Genomic DNA, 21,039 nt, shown 5'->3' on the forward strand with positions numbered 1-21,039 from the left:
ACCCCCTAATTATACTGCAGTTTGTCTGTGCCTTTATGGGCAGGCTCAGGGTACCTGTCTATGTGCATTTGACAACTGCTGTGCCAGGTAAACCTCTGCCCATTACTGCCACAGTAAGGAAGGCAGCATTACAGATAAAAAATGTGTAAGGTGAAAATGAGCAAGCAAAATGAATTCCTGTACAGGGTTGTGATACATGAACATTTCCTATTATTTTGCCTATGTTATAAAATGATATACAGTGTCTTAAAATGTTTATTCTTAGTTTTGCCTTTGTGGTCCTCATTTTAAATCTCCCGAGACAGGAGCAGAAAATTATCCCCAGGCCATTCCACTAAAGGGAATAGCCCAGTAAACATAATGGGAGCAAATCAGTCACACTAGCAATCTAAGTGACTGACATGAACTAGATGCTTCAGTCTCAATTCACTGCAAGAAATATAAAGCAGTTATCATGCAGTTTCATAAGAACTAAAGATACAGGACTCGTTGGCCCCCAATGTATCCTTTCTTTGCAAAGCCATTAAAACAAATAATCATAATGCACCATTTAGCATAAATCAATTAACAGCATCTGGAGAATGTACACTAGGTACACCTGACTGATTATTTGTAATATTGAAATAACAAACAGATGTTAACATTCTGTGTTGTAAGATCGCCATCTACTGCTTAAAAAGAAGAAAAATGGAGATAACTAATATCTGGATGGTAGGTTTATGAGTTTTTGTTCCCAGCTTGTACTTTATGAGACATAGTTATAAAGCTGTACTTAAATGTTACAAAATTATACTCCTATTCTACAGCACAGTATATTCTGTAACAAGCCATTAAATATTTTAAATTGATAAATATAGGCTGCCATTATCATTGTTATGGACCATATGTGATTACACGTATTAAGAGCTGCAGTTTAATAAGCAAACTATTCATTATGCAAAGCAACTGTCTCAGATTGTAAGTTGTGAGAAAATATGGCAGGCATAGTGATAAACTCTAAAGACTTACTTATTAGAAATGTGTTTTATGACACAAGCTCAAGGTAACTAAACTCTGCAGCAGATTTTATCTTCTTTCTTTTTTTGGAACTATATTTTTAATTTTCAAAGAAAAACAAATTAAGACATTATACAGTCATTGTGGAGGTACAATATCAGTTTCAGGGTTAAGTAAATACATTTATTCATAGAGGTGTCCCAGTCTGACACTGACTGTTTCAATTTAAAATGTTATCATATCCTGCTTTTCTGGTTCTTTATTATGATTCTCACCTCTGATAAGAAATCATTGTACACAGGGGGATATGGTGAAAGATCTGTATGGTTGATGAAAACTCTTTCAGAGGCCTGAACATCAGCTCTTCTCAATATTGGTCTGTTAGGAATGCTGACATCAATTGAACAGGCCTGAGGGTGAAGGCATGCTTGTGTCCTCCGAGGTTCTTTCACTTGCTTCTGTCTCTCATTTAAATCCTAAAGATAAAAACATTTAAATAGAATTTTTTTAACACAAATGTTAACACAGTTATATATGGCAAGGGCCATTATATCTGTGACGCCACCTCTCCCAATCCAATGTCAGCTATCTCCTGGAGGAGGATTCTGAATGTTGTATTTTAAAGACCAGTGAACTTTCAGTTTCACATAAATGAGAAGAAAGAACATTTAAAAGGCAGCCATCTCATGTGCAATGAGACAGCAGTCACCTGAATTTAAAAAGTAATAGATAAAAATAAAGCTTTGTTCTTGCCTTTAGTAAATCTTCCATTTTCCTGAGTTTTGTTAGATTCACTCTACCATTTGTTAAAGCTTTTAGCAAAGGAGGAATGTCTTCATCTGAAATACTCTCTTCCTGATTTTCTAAACTTGGCAAGGATGAGTCTTTCATTAGCCTTTAAAATTCAAGCACAGCATAGCAATAATTCCAAAGAGTGCCACAGTAAAAAGATCCCATCTCATTCTTTATACCTGGAATCCACTTTAAACTGTTATTGACATAAACATGCACTCAAACTGTAGTTCATGCTTAAAAAATATTAAATAGTACCATAAATTGCATTTATTATCATTTTTTTTGTTTTTCATTTGAAGCAGCGTAGGTGGTTTTTCACAGTGAGGGCAGTGAGGTTGGGGAATGCCCTTCCTAATACATATATATATATATATATAGTTCATGGAATTATATATATTGATTTACTTACAAAAGCAGACCTATCAGTGACAAAAAGATCATCATGTTAATGTACATTAACATTTTAAAAGTTTTAAGGGTCAGTGCCACTTTAATGTGCTTCCTAAACCTAATATTTTTTTCTACTGCAAACAACTTAGCAATGCTGTTTGTGAGTAGTGCATTGATTATTGCTGAAATCAGCCAGTTAGAGTATGTGAAATCTGTCAGCAACTTACAACATAACTGTGTTGGTTGTATCTGCCAAAAAATGTTAGGTTATAGAATGATATGTGTTTTATTCCAAATTTATGTAAGGGTAACACAAAACAGATTTTCCTAACTTGGGGTTTAGAACATTCATTATGGGCAGCTTTGTTGTAAGGTAGCTGATGCTCAGTTCTGCAGCTTGGGACACAAACACATGTTACCAAAGAATAATAGGAAGAGAAGGGCTGCACCAAATGATTCAAAAGATAAAGGCAGCTTGCATGAGGTGATTCAACTAGGCATAGGGTTGGCAAAGCAGCTCTATTTCATATGAGTAATAAAACAAAGTTATAGTTAGCCCTTGATTTACATGCCCTTTGAGGTAAATATAAGACACAACCAATGAGGTAACATCATAACTCTTTTTAAAATAGTGTATAATTCACTGTAAATGAGGTGATGTATGAGAACTTACTGCAGTGACTTACGTTAGAATGAAGATACTTTTGCATTATGGGTGGTAACAAAACCTGGGTTGTAGCTATTTGTAGTGTATCTGTAGTGGCAATACAAATGGCTTTTGTGTCACATCTGTTAGCTCATAACATACTGTACTTCTTTCTTTCCACACCCATATTTATATAGTATGTAGTAGAATAAAAGGGTACATATCTTCCATTGAACAAGCTGTAAAGATCTGCATTACTAGGATGCCTTTTGCAAACACTAGTTACTGTTTAGTTATTATATAATACATTTTCATTGTCTGTTGTTGAATATCTTTATAACTTTATCATGAAAAGTCACATTTTGAATAGCATAGTACTTTGCTGAAAATGAAGTGTAGGTTGATCTTGAAACCTCTGAGCAATCATTGAACAAATGTGTTATAAAAAATTATAAATGTATTATGAAACAAATGTACTGATGTGTACTAATACAATGTGGTAGAACTGCATAAAATTGGAAGAGCTCAAAAAGATTGCTACACTCAGTTTATAGATTTCCCCTTAGCAGTTCTAGTTTGTAGAGTAAGTAGCTAACCTACCTTTTGAGGTCCTCATACACACAATCCCCTTGAACAGTCTGAGTTTCTCCTATGCTGCAAATCTCTGGGCACTCTGAAGCACGTGGCTTTAAGGCAATGCCCAATTCAGCGGCCAGCAAGTCCCCAATTCTCAGGTCAAAGCATGAATGAGATTTCTGCTTTAAAAGCTGAATAAGTGATACATGCAGTATTCAAAAACAGATGACACTTGATTTTAAAAGGTAAACTCTTTTAGGCCCCCCCAGTAATTCCCATCACTAATCTGCTCCTTCAGCCTGGCCTTCCTCCTCTCGTTTCTAGGCATTCCCTGTGCCTACTGAAGCAGGATGAATGTACCCTGGGCAGGTCAGGGAATGCCTGGGAAAGTGGATAAAGATGGTGGCATGGTGCTCATATGAATGTACCCTGGACCAGTGCATTTTCTGAAGAAGAAATGGAAGGTGCCTTACAAACTGGCAACACCAGTGATTCTATCAACTTCTTCTTCTGCATTTTTTTAAATTAATTACCTCTTTATTCTCCTATCTACAAAGGCAACACCATAGCTTCTAAATTACTGGGTTAATTCTTGTTCTCAGCATTGCATGGTCACTCTTGCAGCACTTAAAAGGTTACCATTATATCTAGTTATTAAGATCAGTAAACCATGAAGCACACTGATATATATATATATAATTCCTTCTGACTTTCAGACAAATGTCTGGTTGCTTGTTTTACTGATGACCTCTCGCCTAAAACTGCCCTGCCCCACATATCTATGCTTTGGTATGCCATTTAGTTGCAGGACTTTAACACTAACCTTTAAACTGCAGACTTTTGCATGAGTCTCTTTCTCTATTGTTTCCTGTTTTCCTGACAGTGTAAATGGACAAGGCGTTGATACTGCTTCACCTGGGTAAAAACAACATTTGATCATTATATCCTGTCAGCCAACCAACTACCAGTCAATTTTACTAATTGTACTATGTGAGACACAGTACAAGTACATAGTTTACTAGAACTTCTGTTACCTTTTCAACTTTGCATGAGCACAGACACTTAAGAGAGTCACAGTGTTCTGTGGGGTGGGGGAGATGGAAACAGGAGAGCAGAGCATGTAACCCAGTTAGGCTGTTTAGGAAAATGCAACCTATTAAGGCATCTTCCCTGTCCTGTTCAGGTTGTGATGGACTATTTTGCATGACTGCAACATTTGGCATGACAAGTGAAAGAGAATATGCCCCATACAGTCAGTTAAGTGAATACCCGCTTTGTGAAGTTTACAATCCAAATTTGGTGAATTGAAGAAAGAATAACTGACCCACAGTTGTCATTACTGGTGCTGTGTGGTTTACAACTACCGTACTCATAAGTCCTCTTGTAAAAGTGTGTGAAAGGCACATGCAAAAACCAATACACACAGGTTTGGGGTTAAAGGAAATTTTTAAAACTAACAGTTGTTAATTTATTTTAAAAATACAGTTTTGCCCTATTGCCCATAGTTCTCCAGAAGTGACTAGTCCAAGGGCACACAAATCCTTCCATCTCCCATCCTCAATCAGAGTCCAGCAAATTCACCACTAAGCCATAAAACACAGAACATGATTCACTTACATTGCACAGGCTGTGCAGGCTTGCTAAGGTCCTCTTGCCTAGGAATTAGTTTATATACTTCTTTTAAATTCAGGTGTTGAATGTTCTGAATCTGAAAAAAAAAAAATATTTTAATATTTAATATAGGAATGCTTGGAATAATGTACCGCCTGTTATAGAGATCCCTTTAGCACATATGCTTTATTACATCCCTTAGGTACCAAAGTAAAGGAATAGTTGAAGAGTCAGGATTAATGAGCATGTAGTAGTTGTAAAGGGGGCAATGTTTAGGTGGAAAGATAATTAGTTCAGTTTTTGTTGTGCTTAATCTGAGGTGGTGTTGATCATCATCATCATCATCATCATCATCATCATCATCACTGATTTAGACTGACTTAAAAAGATATGCGGTGCTCATTAATTTATAATGCACAGGAGTCTTACAATAATTTAACAAACAAGGGTTACAGAGTAAAGGTCCCCATACACGGTAAGATCCGCTCGCTTGGCGAGATCGCCAAGCGAGCGGATCTTCCCCCGATATCCCCACCTACGGGTGGGCAATATCGGGGAGCTTGAAGTTACGACTGGATTATGTAGGCGGCAATGGGGCAGTCGGTTCGGGGACCGCATCAATGAGCCGATGCGGCCCCCGATCCGACTGAATCTTTTAACCTGGCCGATCGATATCTGGCCAATTTCAGGCCAGATATCGATCGGCCAGTCCGCTCATTTCTGCCCCTACACGGGCAGATAAGCTACCGAGTCGGTCCGATATCGGCAGCTTCTATCGGCCCGTGTATGGGGGCCTTAAGAAAAAAGAGCGTACAATCAAAGGGCTATGGTACATTTGAAACATAAGAAATATTAAAATGATTGGTGATTTATGATAAGTTAATGTCTAATTAATCAAGATACATTGTATATGCTTCCTTAAACAGTTGTGTCTTTAAGGAGCATTTGGAAGGAAGGGGAGAATCTGATGGCTTGAGGCAGAAGCCTGTGAGAAGTCTTGCAGTTTGAAATGGGATGAAGTGATGAGAGGAATGTAGGTTGTAGGTTGTGTGAAGGAGTGTATTTTGAGATGCGCTGAGTCATCAAAAAAAAAAGATAACTGCAGATATGAATATCAGAGGTTGGTGGGGTGAGGGGTTAATTAATATATGAGGTCTCCCAAAGATAGAATGTAAAGGGAGAAAAATGGCAGTATGGAACTTTGGGACATATCCCTATATTACACTATTGTGTATAAAATTACTGTTTAATTGTAATTTCCTAAACCTGACAGTTTGCAAACCTGACTGTCCCTTCTCAGTCTGTCAGTTATACAGTAGCTTCTAATGCTAATGGATTCCTGCTGCACAAATATGGCAGCCCCCTCATAGAGGGACAGGGGGGATCAGATAGGTAATGTAAATGCATTGGGCAAATACTTTTATGGCAAAATTATCAATAGCATGCAAATACAATGGTATGATAGATGCAAAACATGGTTTAATTTTTGATGTCATTATCTCTATAAGACTAAAAGAGTGGGGCATGATGGGAAGAATAAAAAAGCATGTGTAGTGTTCAAGTTATATATAGCAAGTATATAGAGATTGTTAATGATTCATTAATGTAAGTGGCTACTTCCTACTATTGAAGAAGGGAAGGTAACATTGATCTTACTTTTCATAAAAGTTCGATATGTTTGACTGCATACATTTTATAGAGAGATGTTTCCTAACTATACAACAATATGCATGTGCACTTAATAGGGCTAGGTACCCATGGGCATCTTTTCATGTAATTTAATGACACCATTATTAATGGGTGAATTTGTCCCATAGAAAAATTCACAAAATGGCAAAAATTTGCACACATTAAAGTCAATGGGTGTTTTTTCACACAAAATATATTGAAATCAGTGAGCTTTTTTTTCCCAGCATTCCTTTTCATGCAAAATGCATTGAGGTCAATTAGAGTTTTGTCATTTTTGCCTGGGAAAAAAATTCACTCATCACTAGCCACCATATTTTTGCAGTAAATGCGGGGACTATAGATGATATAAGTGTAAGAAGCCACAGCATAAGCAGGTACATGATCCATAATATGGGCACAATTTCACATCTAATTTAACCTTTAGTATGCTATAAAGTTTCATATGAATATTAGTACCTGCTAATCCCGACCAGTACTATAACTACAAGCAAATGCAGGCAGACAAATGCATGCCTGCTCAGTTATCTATTTAACACTGGCAAGATGATCTCAACTTTTTAAAAATAATGCTTAGATTTACCTGTATTAGGTCTGTTTCTCTTTTTGATTTAGAAATAACTTCTTTTGGTTTGCCAATTCTTATAAAGTATTTCATAGTAAATGGTGAGTATGAACTTCTGAAGTTAAAGGTTCTGGCATGCCTCTGTTCCGGGGATTGAAAAGCAGTATCATTGAATTCTTTATTCGACTCCTTGAGTACTGCTTCTTTGCCTTTTAGTCCATTTATCTCATTGATCAGATGCTGCCTGACTGAAATAACATTAAAGCTGGGAAAGAAGAGCATTACTTAGTTTTTACATCAAAGCCAATAACAAGGAGGAAAACTAGCACAGTTTTCGACTGAGCATTCATTTGTTGTTAATAGAAGAAGCCTGTAAGAGCTTAGGGCCAAGCAGTGAAGGCTTGTGCATTCTTTAAACTTTGAATATGCCTAAAAAGCTTTTTGGGTGAAGAACCCCTTTAATTTTTATTCTTTAAAAAAGAGAAGAAGATGCTATTTCAACTATTTCAGACAGATTTACAGATATTTGGATGGAGCCGCTTTGCCAAAGTAGGCATGGCCAAACTGTTGCTTTGTTAAAAAATGATTTGTTTAGTCACAGAGGAATTGGTGGATAATTAATTTACTGCATTAAGACGCTATACAATTGCTAGACTGGGCCAACTACATAATGTAACATATTCCTTATTCCTTCAGTTCTGGTTAGGCTTTAAATTGTAAGTAATTCTTTATAGTTCACATAGCACACACACTTAGGCCAACTTGGAACTGCTGTTTTTTGTAAGTAAAAATGTCTAAAACTCACAATTTGGAACAATCAAGTAACAGCTGTGCTTTGAAACGTATTAAATTGGCTTCTTCTGAAAAAACAGATTGTGATTTACTCAGCTCCATATTCTGCAAGTAGTGTATGAAGAGATGTTCAGAGACAATCAGCAGATGTGTGATGAGACGGCGATATAATTGTTGCTTTTCCCTTGTAGTAAAGGACCCAGTGCAAATAACATGTGGCATGGTATCACAGAAAACTTTCACTTCACTGAGAATAATGTCCTCCTGTGGGAAGGAAGAAAACATGAAAATTCTACAAAAGCCTGCTTTATGCTACATGGAAAAAGTGTTTATTAATCTAAGATAGCATTATGCACAGTGGCGTAACAAGAACACGTTGGACCCCCCTCCAAGTATTTTCAGAGGGGCCTGGCACGCATGGATGTCTACCAACCAGCCACTCACAAGTGCATGCGCCCCCACTGTGGGTGTGGGCAAACAAACTGGGATAAGAGCGGAAAGGAGGCAGACCCCGCGGTCTGTGCCCCCCTGCACCCTAGAACCCCCCCCCCCACAACTTGCATGGGGATCTGCTTCCTCTATACGCCACTGAGTGTGTATTTAAAATATCCAGGTATTTTAGATCTCTTTAGGGCAGGGCTCTTTTTACCTCTTGTATTGATTATTGGTTGTTGTTTATATTTGTTGTGTGTTTTTTATAAGTTTAATGTATACAGCTATTCATTGTACAACACTACAGAATATGTTGGCATTTTATAATTTCAATACATATCAATAATATTTTTACAAATACAGGTATAGGACCTATTATCCAGAATGCTCGGGACCAAGGGTATTCCGGATAAGGGGTCTTTCCGTAATTTGGATCTTCATACCTTAAGTCTACTAAAAAATCAATAAAACATTAATTGAACCCAACAGGATTGTTTTGCATCCAATAAGGATTAATTATATCTTAATTGGGATCAATTACAAGGTACTGTTTTATTATTACAGAGAAAAAGGAAATCAGTTTTAAAATTCTGAATTATTTGATTAAAATAGAGTGTATGGGAGACGGGCTTTCCGTAATTCGGAGCTTTCTGGATAACGGGTTTCCAGATAAGGGGTCCGATACCTGTACTGGTTTAGAAAATTGCTTTAATATTTCTTTCTGCAAAACAGGTCCTATATCCATCTATTTTATGGAAAGCTGAGGACCTAGGTTTTTCCCAGTAAGGATTTTTTTTTATCATTTGGAACACCATACCTTAAGTCTGCTTAAAATTAATGAAACAGTTAATCAACACAATAGGATTGTTTTGCCTCCAATATGAATTCATGCAGCTTAGTTACTATACAGTACAAGGTGTTGTGTTATTGTTATAGAGAAAAAGAAAATCATTGCAAAATAATTTGCTTAAAATAGACTCTATGAGAGATGGAATATTTCAGAGCTTTCTTGATAAAGAGTTTCTGAGTAATGTACTGTATACACCACTGTGGATTTTTAGTATTTTGTATCTGGATTTTAGTCAATATAAGGGGCCGAGTCGGCAGCTTATTTGCCCATGTAGGGCATCCACTGAAAGGTCCACTTGACTGATATCTGAGTCAGATAAAGGCAAATTATTTGTCAGATCTCAATTGAGTAGGTTAGAAAATCCCATCAGGCAATGGGGCCAACAATTGCATCAGACAGATTTAGCCCAGTGTGAGGGTGGCCAAATAAGGGCCACATTGACATATTTGGGGTATTCCATGAATATCTATATTTTAATAAAAAAACTGGATTTCCTTTACAGGATTCCCTCTGATTTTGTCCTACTACAAAGCCATACACTGGTACACTATAGTACTTAAAATAGAAAAAGTATGCATCCCTTTCAACTTTAACAATAGATTCTGCAGGTGCTTTTCTTTTTGCAGAAAACCTAAAAGGTACCATTCGTTAACCTCCCCAGTGGAACTTCCTAACAGTGAACAGTGACAGTCATATTTACTGTAACACATTTTTTTAACTAAACAAAGGCTTGACTTTCTTAGTCTTAAATATAAGAAAATGCAGAGAGAAGAACAGACTATCATGAAATTAAAGAATTCAGCCTCAGTATAGAATATGTCAACACTGCAAACTAAGAAATAGACACATACAAATATTTGTCGCTCTTCTTTAGAACCAATATTCAGTACCAAGGTGGTATTCAGCCTCCTTTTTACTAGCTCACACACAGCATCTGGATGAATACCTGGAATGTGAGTACCATCCAGTAATGTAGGTATTATGTAGGTATCATCTGTAAGAGAACAAATTACAAGTTGCCACTTGTTATTAATATATTTCATGTATTTTCATTTCATCTTTTATTCATATCACACTAAATAATTTCATGCAGTTAGATCAGACACTTACTTATACATAAATATATAAAATGCAGATATGGTTTGTAATCACAATTCCTGGAGAAAAGTTTTAAAGCAACAACAAATGTTCAAAGAGAAAAGAAAATCAGTCTGCTGCCTGCTAATCGTGGAGAGAGAGAAACACCAGGAAAGCCAAATGCACCTCCTTCAGGTGCTTAAGTTGGAAAAAAAACCATCAGAACATAAGCCACATAAAAGTTTAAGGAATTATGAATAATAAAATTAAGGGGTATCTTCCTTAAACAACATGGTTAAATAGGAGGATGTAACTGTGCTCTGTGGGCTAAAAGCCAAAAATCACATGACAAGCAAGTGCACCCCTCAAGCAGGAGATTGCCGTTCAGATGAATAGCAGACCTGGGAGGGGTTGACAGGTCTCCTATTGCCAGAGAAGAATATTTGTGGGGCAGTATCCCCTGGATACTCAAGTTTTCTAGAACTTTAGGTCCTTTGTATAAAACCTCAAAGTAGCAGAAACTGGTCAAAGTTTGTCAAATTCTCTGGCTTTTCTCAATTCTCCTTTATAATCCTTTTTAAGAAAAACATTTTTTTTCTCTTTTCCCCCCATTTATTAAATACTACTTCTCTATTCCTACATTGCCCATAGTATCATTCTGGAATATATTTTTAAATATACATGCAGCTGTACTTTAATCTTATGTTTGTGCCAACCACAAAGGCTAAATTCTTTTTCACCTTTGAAAATACTTTCATTGATCTCTTTCTTGATATTACTTTTATCTTGTGCAGCAGATATTCCTCTGTGGGGGGTATCTAGAACACAAACAATAATGTACATTAAAATGTGTTTATTGCGTGCAGCTAAGAACTGATTGTTATAAGCAACAGTAAAATCAAAAGTATAAACAATTATGAGAATTGATCCAAGGAAGTGATTATTCTAGGCAAGGTTTTTGTCTTCTTGCCTGGAGAACATGCAGGGCAGTCAAGGCCCATATTGGCAGGATAGACAAGGCAAGAAGCAGGTAGCACATATTAGGAAGACAAAATAAGACTACATTGTCACTGACAGCAGGCAAGGATGCAGACAAAGCAGGCATGGTAGATACTGCTGGAACTGGATATAAGGTAACAAGGCATATAATACAAAAATGTAAGGCAACAAAGAATTAGGCTAAATTAGGATGAATGGTAAAGGCAGGAGTCCAGTAGCATTCATGATTGGTGCATGGACCTACAATTTGGCAACCTGTTTTGGGGAAAGTGTGACTTTTCGTCTACCAATAACATAGGTGCCACATCATAAGTAAGCAAACTGAAAGCTTGCTAACAACACAGTGACTATATTTCTGGTTTGAGGTTATGCTTTTAAACCTGATATTTCACTGGCAGGGAAAGGGTTAAGTAAGGCACCAAGTGTGTTGTACTTGTCAGCTGACATTAACCACACTCCCAAATTGGCTGAAACCCTGGCAAGGGCATTGTGGTACTGATATCATTGCTTAGATGGAAGCAGCTGGCAGAGGTGCAGCCTTTCACTTCTCTTTACAGTGAAAATGAGACCTGGTACTTAAACCATTTAAACTAGGGATTTGGTTTCGGATTGGCCAAGATCCCAGCACCTTATGCAGGATTAAAAGCTCTGGACAACAGACTGCAACAATTTTTACTCTCAATGGCTTATGAACTTCCATTATTTCATTCTGTTTCCTTATGCATAATAATACAGAAACAGAATACAGACAAAAGTCTGTCAATGAAATACAAATGAAAGTTCCATTGGTCGTCCATAACATTCTTGTAATTCCCATGCAATATTTAGAGCACTATTAATATTCAAACCTTTCAGATGAAAAGTACGATCAGACTGAGTGGGAAACAAGGTTAGAGCCTTCAGTCTGTCATTGTACAGTTGGTTCAGCTTCTTGGTGTTTAGCCTCTCCTCCTGCATGGGATACTCTTGCTTTTTCGTCCTTATTAGATTACCAGGGTTGCTCATGTCCTTTAACATGTTTATAGTGAATTCCAGAAGCAATTGAGCCCTAAAATAAAATGCGTGTAAACAAAAAGCAAATGATAAATGTTCAAATATAAGGGGTGTAATAAATAAAAGTATGACAATATTTTTCTGAGTGCATGAATAGTTAGATCTGGCACTAACATTTTTAGAGTGTTTCACCAGCAACAGAAAAGTGAATTGCTCCTAAGAATATCTGTCCTTTCTGTTAAAATAAAAAAGCATGGTATGAATATATAAAAACCTATAATAAATCTCAGATGGTAGTGTTACCCCTGGTAATGCACAGGGCACTGACATCTAAGGCATGATTCTCATCTGGCCTCATGGTAGCAGCGCCCCTTCCTCTGAATGTATCTAAGGGCAGGGCTGGTCTTATCAACAATCATTAACAATCTGGAGCATTAAAGTGGGGCCCTCTAGGTTGTGGCCTTAAGTGTTCTTCTAAGATGTGCATAACAGTACTATATATTAGTAGTTAAAGGGGACATGTATTAACACCTCAATGCATTTTAACTTAGCATATCTATTAGACTGAGGTATGCTTTGTTGTATTAAATGAAGTTCCCCTTTAAATAACAAGTAGGTAGATTTAATGTGGTATATTTAAATAATTGTAGTGTAAGGGTACCATTATTTATTACATTCAAATTGTACTATCTATCATATTCAAGGGGTGTTACCCCTGTTGGTCATGTCTCTTTCTTTGCCTTTAAGTGTTTCATTTGAGGAAGGATGTTGTATCCCCCTGAAAAGTTGTTCATAAGCCTGCAAATAGATGTTGCTATTACATCAAGTAAAGTGTGTGCTGAGTTCCATGACTGTCTGTACATTCGCTTCCGTACTCCACACATACATGTCAGCTCACCAGGTGAGCCTTTTTCCTCACCTGGTCACCTGCAGTAACATATCACCCACTCCATTGAAATACATAGAATCATCACCCAATCATCATCAGTGGAGCAGGTTATATGGCATGGGGACAGGGCTGGGGCAGAATGGAGACGGAGCCAGGTGTGACCAAGATGCACCCAAATCCCTTTGGATCTGGGTTGGCATCTCTCTCCAGTCTCTCCTCTACACCACAAGTGCAAAATTCTCCCCTTTTCCCCACCCTTTAGTTACTCTTTCATCCATGCAGCCTCTTCATCTGCCATTCTCTCCTGTTATTTCTTGTACCTTATTCCCTGCCCCCCTACCTTTCCACTCGCAGCGTGCATACTGTCCATCATCTTTTAGCTACACACAAAAAAATCCCAGCACTTTCAGCTATAAGAGAGCAATCAGAGTGATACTGTGCAGCATTTCAAATTCAAACATAAACCCAATGTGTCTGAAATGAAAGAAGAGGAGTGCAATCTTTTCTCCACTTCCCTAGAGCTACAGGAGGCAATGGGTTTTTTGAAAAGATCCCAAAATGCACACTCCAACTGATAGTTATGGTGGGTACTTACAGACCCCTCAAAGTTAACAGCATTCAGAATCTCCACATTTTGCTTCCTCCTCCAGAACCATTCACTACGATATATAAAAGTGTACCCCAATAGTGTAAAATCATTTTATTTCAAGTTATATAAGCACTTACAAGATTTTCATTTTCCAAGGCACTTAATAAAAATACTCAGGTCCCATAGTCCAGGAATCTCTGAGGGTGCAGATGGATCCAAATGCCAGTGTTCCCCTCTAACAAAAGTCCCTTACCTGGTCCTTGGTGATGATGTCACGCCTGGCACGTTTCGACAATCAGGCTTCATCAAAGGTGTGACTAACTCCCTCTTTCCTGTTACGATTTAGATTGCACACCTCTACTCTCATTTCAGACACGTTGGGTGTATGTTTGAATTTTAAATGCTGCACAATATTACTCCTATTGCTCTTTTTTGTGTATTGATTGCTTAGAGGACTGTGGGAGATACTTTGTATCCTGGTAAAGAGAGAAGAAGGCTGATTTTTACCCAATACCCTGTGATTTTGCATCCTCTTTTAGCTGTCAGCCTGCACAAGTTTCAGGGTGCGATTGGGCCCTATCTGAGAACAGACCTGCCTAAAGAATACCTACACACACATTATGGCGCACACACAAATGTGTAATTTGCACATGACTCAAATGAGCAGGTTTCTGGGGCTCTGGAACACTCACTCCATCTAGGTGTATCCCATAGTCTGGATCCCTGTCTGGACAGCTGCAGCGCTGCTGTCAACTCGCCTCATGGTAGCAGCGCCCCAATAGCACAGTGACAACCACTGCAAATGCAGCACTTATTATCCTCTTATTTGTGTCTGTGAGTTACCCACCCACTTAGATTGTAATCTTTATATTGCCCTCCTTTTGTCTCCTTAACACATATTTAATATAACTGTACTTTGTATTTATTATTGAAACCCCTCCTTCATCATGGTTCAGGGAGTAACTAGCTGAGTACAGTTAATGACTAGCAGGAATAACGAGTTTATGCAGCAGAATAGGATACCTTCCCAAGTACTATAGTATGTATTATTTCAATATTATGGCAGATTTCCAGAGGATTGCAGGGAGGGGTGGAACTACATAACCCATCATCCTAATATTCAGTATTTATTACAGACAGCTTTCAATAGATTGTAAGCCCTTGTTACCTAATGTAAATGATGTACCCTTATGTACAGCACTGCAGAAAACGTTGGCACTTTTTAAATAAATATAGTAATATATAAGAACATTAGCAATCTTCTAATTTCTGGCACCTTCTAAACACACTTTTACATTTTATTAAACCACTCGCTGACTGCAGCTCCCAGGCTGTATCATTGCATTCTTATATTTTATCAGTGGTACTAGCCATGCACATTAATTTAGTAGTTTCACCTACTGATCAGATTTTGGAAAAAGAAATCTAAACAAATAGTAAGATATTCCAAGTGACATTACACAAGTTACTTGCCTGTCCGGGCCGTGCACTGCTTCCTAGAGGAGCCCGGAGCAGGCAGGCAGGGCTTTCGTTTCCAAGCAACGCCTAACATACCCTCAGTCAGAAGCCCCGCCTGTAGCACTGCACTGAGAGCAACATACTGTACATCCTGGGACTGAGGAGGGGGGGGATAAACACTGACAAGGACAAATGCATTTTTAGTGCAATCTTTGCAGGGATACTGGTGGGCCCATTTCACCCCTCCCCCCCCCCCCCCCCCCCCAAAAAAAGCACTGCCCAGACTAATGCATTTACCACTTCTAATAATATATTAAATGAAAACTATACCCCAAAATAATGTAGGGCTTTATAAAAATATAATGCATTGTCTACTGTTTTAGCAGTATGTGGTACAGGTATAGAACCCATTATCCAGAATGATTGGGACCAAGGGTATTATGGATAAAGGGTCTTTCTGTAATTTGGATCTTCATACCTTAAAGGAGAAGGAAAGGCAAAGTCACTCGGGGGTGCCAAAATGTTAGGCACCCCCAAGTGACTTCAATTGCCTACCTTGTACCCCAGGCTAGTGCCCCTGTACGGAGAGAACAGCACCAGCCCGGGGTAGCTGCCAGCGCTTCCTCCTTCCTGTCTCGTTGCGCGCGCATGCGCAGTAGAGTGAAAAGCCGACGGCTTTTCACTCTACTGCGCATGCGATTGTCCAGGACATTTGGCAGCAGCGCGAGTAGGAAGCGCTCTCGACAGGTACCCCGGGCTGGTGCTGTTTTCTCCAAACAGGGGCACCAGCCCGGGGTAGAAGGTAAGCGATTTAAGTCACTTGGGGGTGCCTAACATTTTGGCACCCCAAGTGACTTTGCCTTTCCTTCTCCTTTAAGTCTACTAAAAAAATCAATAAAACATTAATTAAACCCAATTGGATTATTTTCTATCAAGTAAGGATTAATTATAGCGTAGTTGGGATCAAGTACAAGGTACTGTTTTATTTTTACAGAGAAAAAGGAAATCAATTTTAAAAATCTGAATTATTTGATTAAAATGGAGTCTATGGGAGACAGGCTTTCCGTAATTCGGAGCTTTCTGGATACCGGGCTTCTGGATAACGGATCCCATACCTGTACTGGGTAATCATAAATAGAAAATTGCTATTTTAAGTATTAAGGGCTGCCCCCTGGGATGATACGATTCACGGTGCACACAAACAAACCAAGGGCACACATACATTAGGTCACACTAGTTCTGTCCTTTGCATCCTGTTACAGTTAGAGCTGCATTATTTCTGGGCATGTGATCTCTGAGGTACTGGTCAAATGATTATTGAGGGAGCACACAGACCATCACAAAATGGTGGATCAAGGGAAAGGATGTAAAAGGGCAATATTTACCGATATATATTCCAATTTAGTAAGATTCTTTAATAGGGTGCTTAACATGATATTAACTACAAACTGCTTAAGTCTTCATTCTGGGGGTATAGTTTTCCTTAAACTCCGCCTGGTATGTGTGCCACAGGGGTATAAGGGAGGGTTCTCAGCCCTCAGCACCACTGCTTATCATGTGACAGTTTCCTGAAAAAAACACATAGATGCATTTTCAGGCATAGAATCCCTCAAAGTCCTTAATTAAAAGCTTAATTATGGTTACTAAATGGGGCAAAAATATTAATAGAATAGGAAAAAAATCTGATAATGCAAATATAAAGAACACAACTTACAATACGACACACACATAGAATAGCAGTTGAACAATGTATTTTATTACATAGGTATAAACTCTGCAAAAAGAGGAGAAACACATAAGCTTTGGTACACCATATACATATTTATATAGTTATCAGTTTTGTACAATATGGTCAACAACTGAATCATTGCAACAGAAAAAGGGACTATTCTGTGTTGCTTGGTTGAGAACATAGAATATGGGGAATTGATATGTGACTGAACGTTGTATAGCACCAATGTTAGGCACAATGGATTCTTTATAGAATAATCTTTATAGCACCTACTGAACACTAAAAGCTAGCGTGATGGTCAGTTAGGGGTGCATATGCATCTTCTGTCCTAGATTTGTTTGAAACTGACTGGACCATAGATATTCTCATACATCTTTACTCAATTCATAAGCTCAGGTAGGCCCCATGACCAATGGCTGGAAATTTACGTAGGAATTCAGTAACTTCAGTCTGTAAGGGGTCTACATGAAAAAATATGGCTAACAAATGAAAAAGGTGATTTGGATGTGGGTTATTAGAGACCAATGCTTATCTAGTGCATAAAGATAAGAAGAAGCTTTAACTCAGCCGTGATATATTGTCCCAACAGTTGATAACCAAGAAATGCTTGCTGTTAAAAATGAAGCAGACTATGTAAGGATATTAAAAGAATTTTGTCATTTTACACATGCTTTATGTTAAAGGAGTTGTACACGTTAAAGGTTAACTTTGAGTATGTTACCAAATGACCTGTTCTTAGCAATTGGTCATTATTTTTCATTTGCTATAGTTTTTCATTATTTGCCTCCTGTCTCTAACTCTTAAAACTTCAAGTCAGGGTCACTGTCAGGGTCACTGACCCAGCAGCCAAAACTATCACTCTGATAATGTTAATGTTGCTTTTTATTACTTATCTTTGTATTCAGGCCCTCTCTTATTCATCTTCGTGTCGCTGATTCCACTGCCTAATTACTAGCCTAAATTGGACCTTAGCAACCAGACAGCTGCAGAAATTCTAAATTAGAGAGTTGTTCAAAAAAAAATCAAAATAATTAAAAAACTACGAAAAACAAAAATGAAGACCAGTCACAAATTGTCTCAGATTATCACTGGCTACATCACACAAAGTTAATATAAGCAAATGCCTTTATAATTAAAACAAATGCCAAGCTTTATAATGTGCAGTCAACGGGGGGGGGGGGGGGTTTACAGAATTAGAGTATTTAGGACTAGCCAAAAGAATATTTCTTTAATTTAAGAATACAAATAAAATGAGCTGCATGCACCAGCTACTTATTCATGTTTTCTAAGTCTGATCCTAACCATAAGACCTATGGCACCCGTTGCAGAGTTCAGCTATTTTGCCTCACTACCAGCGGTGTTTCTTGACTATAGGTTACAAGTCAGTGAATGGTACAGGCAACAAGGCAGTTTCTAAACATCACTTAAAGTGATACTGACACCAAAAAAATTCTTTTAAAAATATGAACCTACTTCCAAACCTACCTATAGGTCATGTTGACTGTTTTTTCCTAAAAGTCCTGTTTCTCTACATAAATCTTACTGAAGATCCTGAACCAGACTGTAGCTTCTCAATCTGTCAAAAGGACTATATCATAAACTGGGAGGATTCAGCTTGCCATTTGATTCAAAGAGTTCCCCCTCCCTCCCTCGCATAGCATCGCATGGCGTTGTGAACTAGATAGCAGGCAGGCTTGAACTTTCCATTGCCTGCCTACGTCAAAGGGCTTCCCCCCCTCTGCTCTTCCCACAAAGAATTTAAATAGCAGGCCAGCTTAAAGGAACAGTAACACCAAAAAATGAAAGCGCTTTAAAGTAATAAAACTATAATGCACTGTTGCCCTGCACTGGTAAAACTGGTGTGTTTGCTACAGTAACACTACTATAGTTTATATAATAAGCTGCTGTGTAGCCACGGGGGCAGCCATTCAAGCTGGAAAAAAGGAGAAAAGGCACAGGTTACATAGCAGATAACAGATAAAACACTATTGTATTCTACAGAGCTTATCTGTTATCTGCTATGTGCCTGTGCCTTTTCTCCTTTGAATGGCTGCCTCCATGGTTACACAGCAGCTTATTTACTTCAGAAAGTCTACTTTAATTTATATAAACACACAACTTTTACCAGTGCAGGGCAGCAGCACATTATATTTTAGTTACTTTTATACACTTTAATTTTTTGGTGTTACTGTTCCTTTAAGCTCTCCAGTGCCTGTCCCTCCCCCCTCCCGATTACACATAGACAACAGATCTGAACTTGTCACACACCGGCAGAAAGGGCGTTGCAGGTTTGTGATTGGGCATATTTATTCACTTGGGAAATTAAAACCAGGAAGAGGGGAACAAACATGGCTGCTCCGTGGGTCTGTAATTAGTGCTACCATAATTATGAAGTGAAAAAACTTTGCAGATTTAGTTTATAAGGAATTTAAAGCTGATACAAATTAAAACACAACAGCAGGTGTAAAAAAAAATGTAATTGTTAATTGGCTGTCAGTATCACTTTAACTTACTAACACATGGAAACAGAAGAATAAAATGCTAAAATAAAAAGCAGAGATTAAAAGATAAAACCAGAAACTCTTAGCAAGCAAATAAAAGCCAATATCAACACCATGACATGGGAGTCAACATGCATATACTGATGTATATCACTAGATGAAATGTTTAAATGAAAATCCAAGGTTATAATATTTAAAACATCTAACAACCTTTGTACAGATTAATTCAGAGATTAAATGCTGTGCAAACTTGAAAGAGTAGAACAGGTGCAATACAAAGTATACAAAACAGGAAATGTTATTTGAGAAGGTTGGGTGGCGGAAGGCAAATGGTTATGTAAGAAAAGCACAGAAAACCGATCACTGTAAAAGCCTGGGTAAGTCAGGAAAATAAGCAACTTGAGCATTCTATGCTACTATCTACAGCTTTTTGTTTGTTTAGGCCAGGTTTCTTCAACCCCTGGCTCTCCTACTGTTGCTAAAATACAGCAGCCAGCACACAAAATGTTATACATTAGAGTGAAAGTGACATTAGTACTACACTGTATGAAAGAGAAACTAGTTATGAGAAACCATCTTTACTGTTCTTTTGGAATGGGCACCGACATGCTCACTCTGAAGCGATGGGATAAAACTTCTTATAAAAGGTTCTTCACATCTCACAGCAGTCACAGGAAAGCTTTCAGAATACACATTGTTAATAAGGAAAGCACGACTAGGACTGTATTGAATATAAATCTGCCACTGTCCACAAAATATACTCACTGTGCATCTACAAATCTACATAAGCCCATAGTTCACCTTGGGGCCCACCCATACTATCTTTATTAAATAAAGTTATTCCTTTTTCACTTGTGGAAAAATGAATTAGCAAAGTCATTACTTGACAACAATACAGATTTGGCTGTAACATTAAAAAGTATAATTGTGAAGTGTAGCACAATTGATAATGCCCAATCGACCCTATAGTGGCATAGACCTGATCCCTGGAGTCTAATGATCGCGATATGTGTTAACTACACTACTGTTGCCTATTTTGTCAAACAGTATCTGTCACTCAGTGCAGAGAGCAGCACCAGCACCTGATGCGGGCTGTGTGTCCCGCCTCTCTGTCAGAATGATGCATATGGTATGGGGGGGGAAATAGGGGATAACTAGGTGCCTCCCCCACTGCCCCTCTTGAATGGAGTGCTGTTAAAACACAGGCAGTGTTCAATTTAGGGTGCAATCTGCAGGTCTCTGCAGCTATTTGCACAATGACCCACGCAGTTGGCAAAGTGCAAAAAAATTGCCACTTTTTGCACTTTGCACACTGCATGGGGTATTATAAATGAGCCCTATAAATAACTAAGAAAATATGTTGAACAGTTCTTCTAGCTGATTAATGCATGAGATCTCCAACTTCTAGGAATGGTTTTTGATCAAATGCTATTGCGTTTGTAATACAGTTGTTTGGTACCTA

At 38.1% G+C, this 21,039-nt stretch overlaps 1 protein-coding gene across 3 annotated transcripts in view; it reads right to left on the reverse strand.

The window, feature by feature from the left end:
* Positions 1–15,502, reverse strand: part of ccdc87 (coiled-coil domain containing 87) — a 30,821-nt gene extending 15,319 nt beyond the window's left edge. Inside the window, exons 1-11 of one of the 3 annotated variants that reach the window (XM_018092222.2) lie at positions 15,360–15,502; positions 12,264–12,463; positions 11,157–11,234; positions 10,191–10,333; positions 8,071–8,321; positions 7,284–7,530; positions 5,021–5,111; positions 4,227–4,318; positions 3,428–3,582; positions 1,750–1,891; positions 1,272–1,472 (exon numbers count right to left, since the gene is read on the reverse strand). In XM_018092222.2, coding sequence (XP_017947711.2) covers positions 1,272–1,472; positions 1,750–1,891; positions 3,428–3,582; positions 4,227–4,318; positions 5,021–5,111; positions 7,284–7,530; positions 8,071–8,321; positions 10,191–10,333; positions 11,157–11,234; positions 12,264–12,432 — 1,569 coding nt within the window. In that variant the 5' untranslated portion in view covers positions 12,433–12,463; positions 15,360–15,502. Of the gene's footprint in view, positions 1–1,271; positions 1,473–1,749; positions 1,892–3,427; positions 3,595–4,226; positions 4,319–5,020; positions 5,112–7,283; positions 7,531–8,070; positions 8,322–10,190; positions 10,334–11,156; positions 11,235–12,263; positions 12,464–15,359 lie in introns of those variants that run through there. The other 2 variants (XM_018092221.2, XM_012959849.2) reach the window with 2 other exon arrangements.
* Positions 15,503–21,039: the final 5,537 nt, after the last annotated feature.

Source organism: Xenopus tropicalis, chromosome 3, assembly GCF_000004195.4.
Source record: "Xenopus tropicalis strain Nigerian chromosome 3, UCB_Xtro_10.0, whole genome shotgun sequence".
NCBI lineage: Eukaryota > Metazoa > Chordata > Amphibia > Anura > Pipidae > Xenopus > Xenopus tropicalis.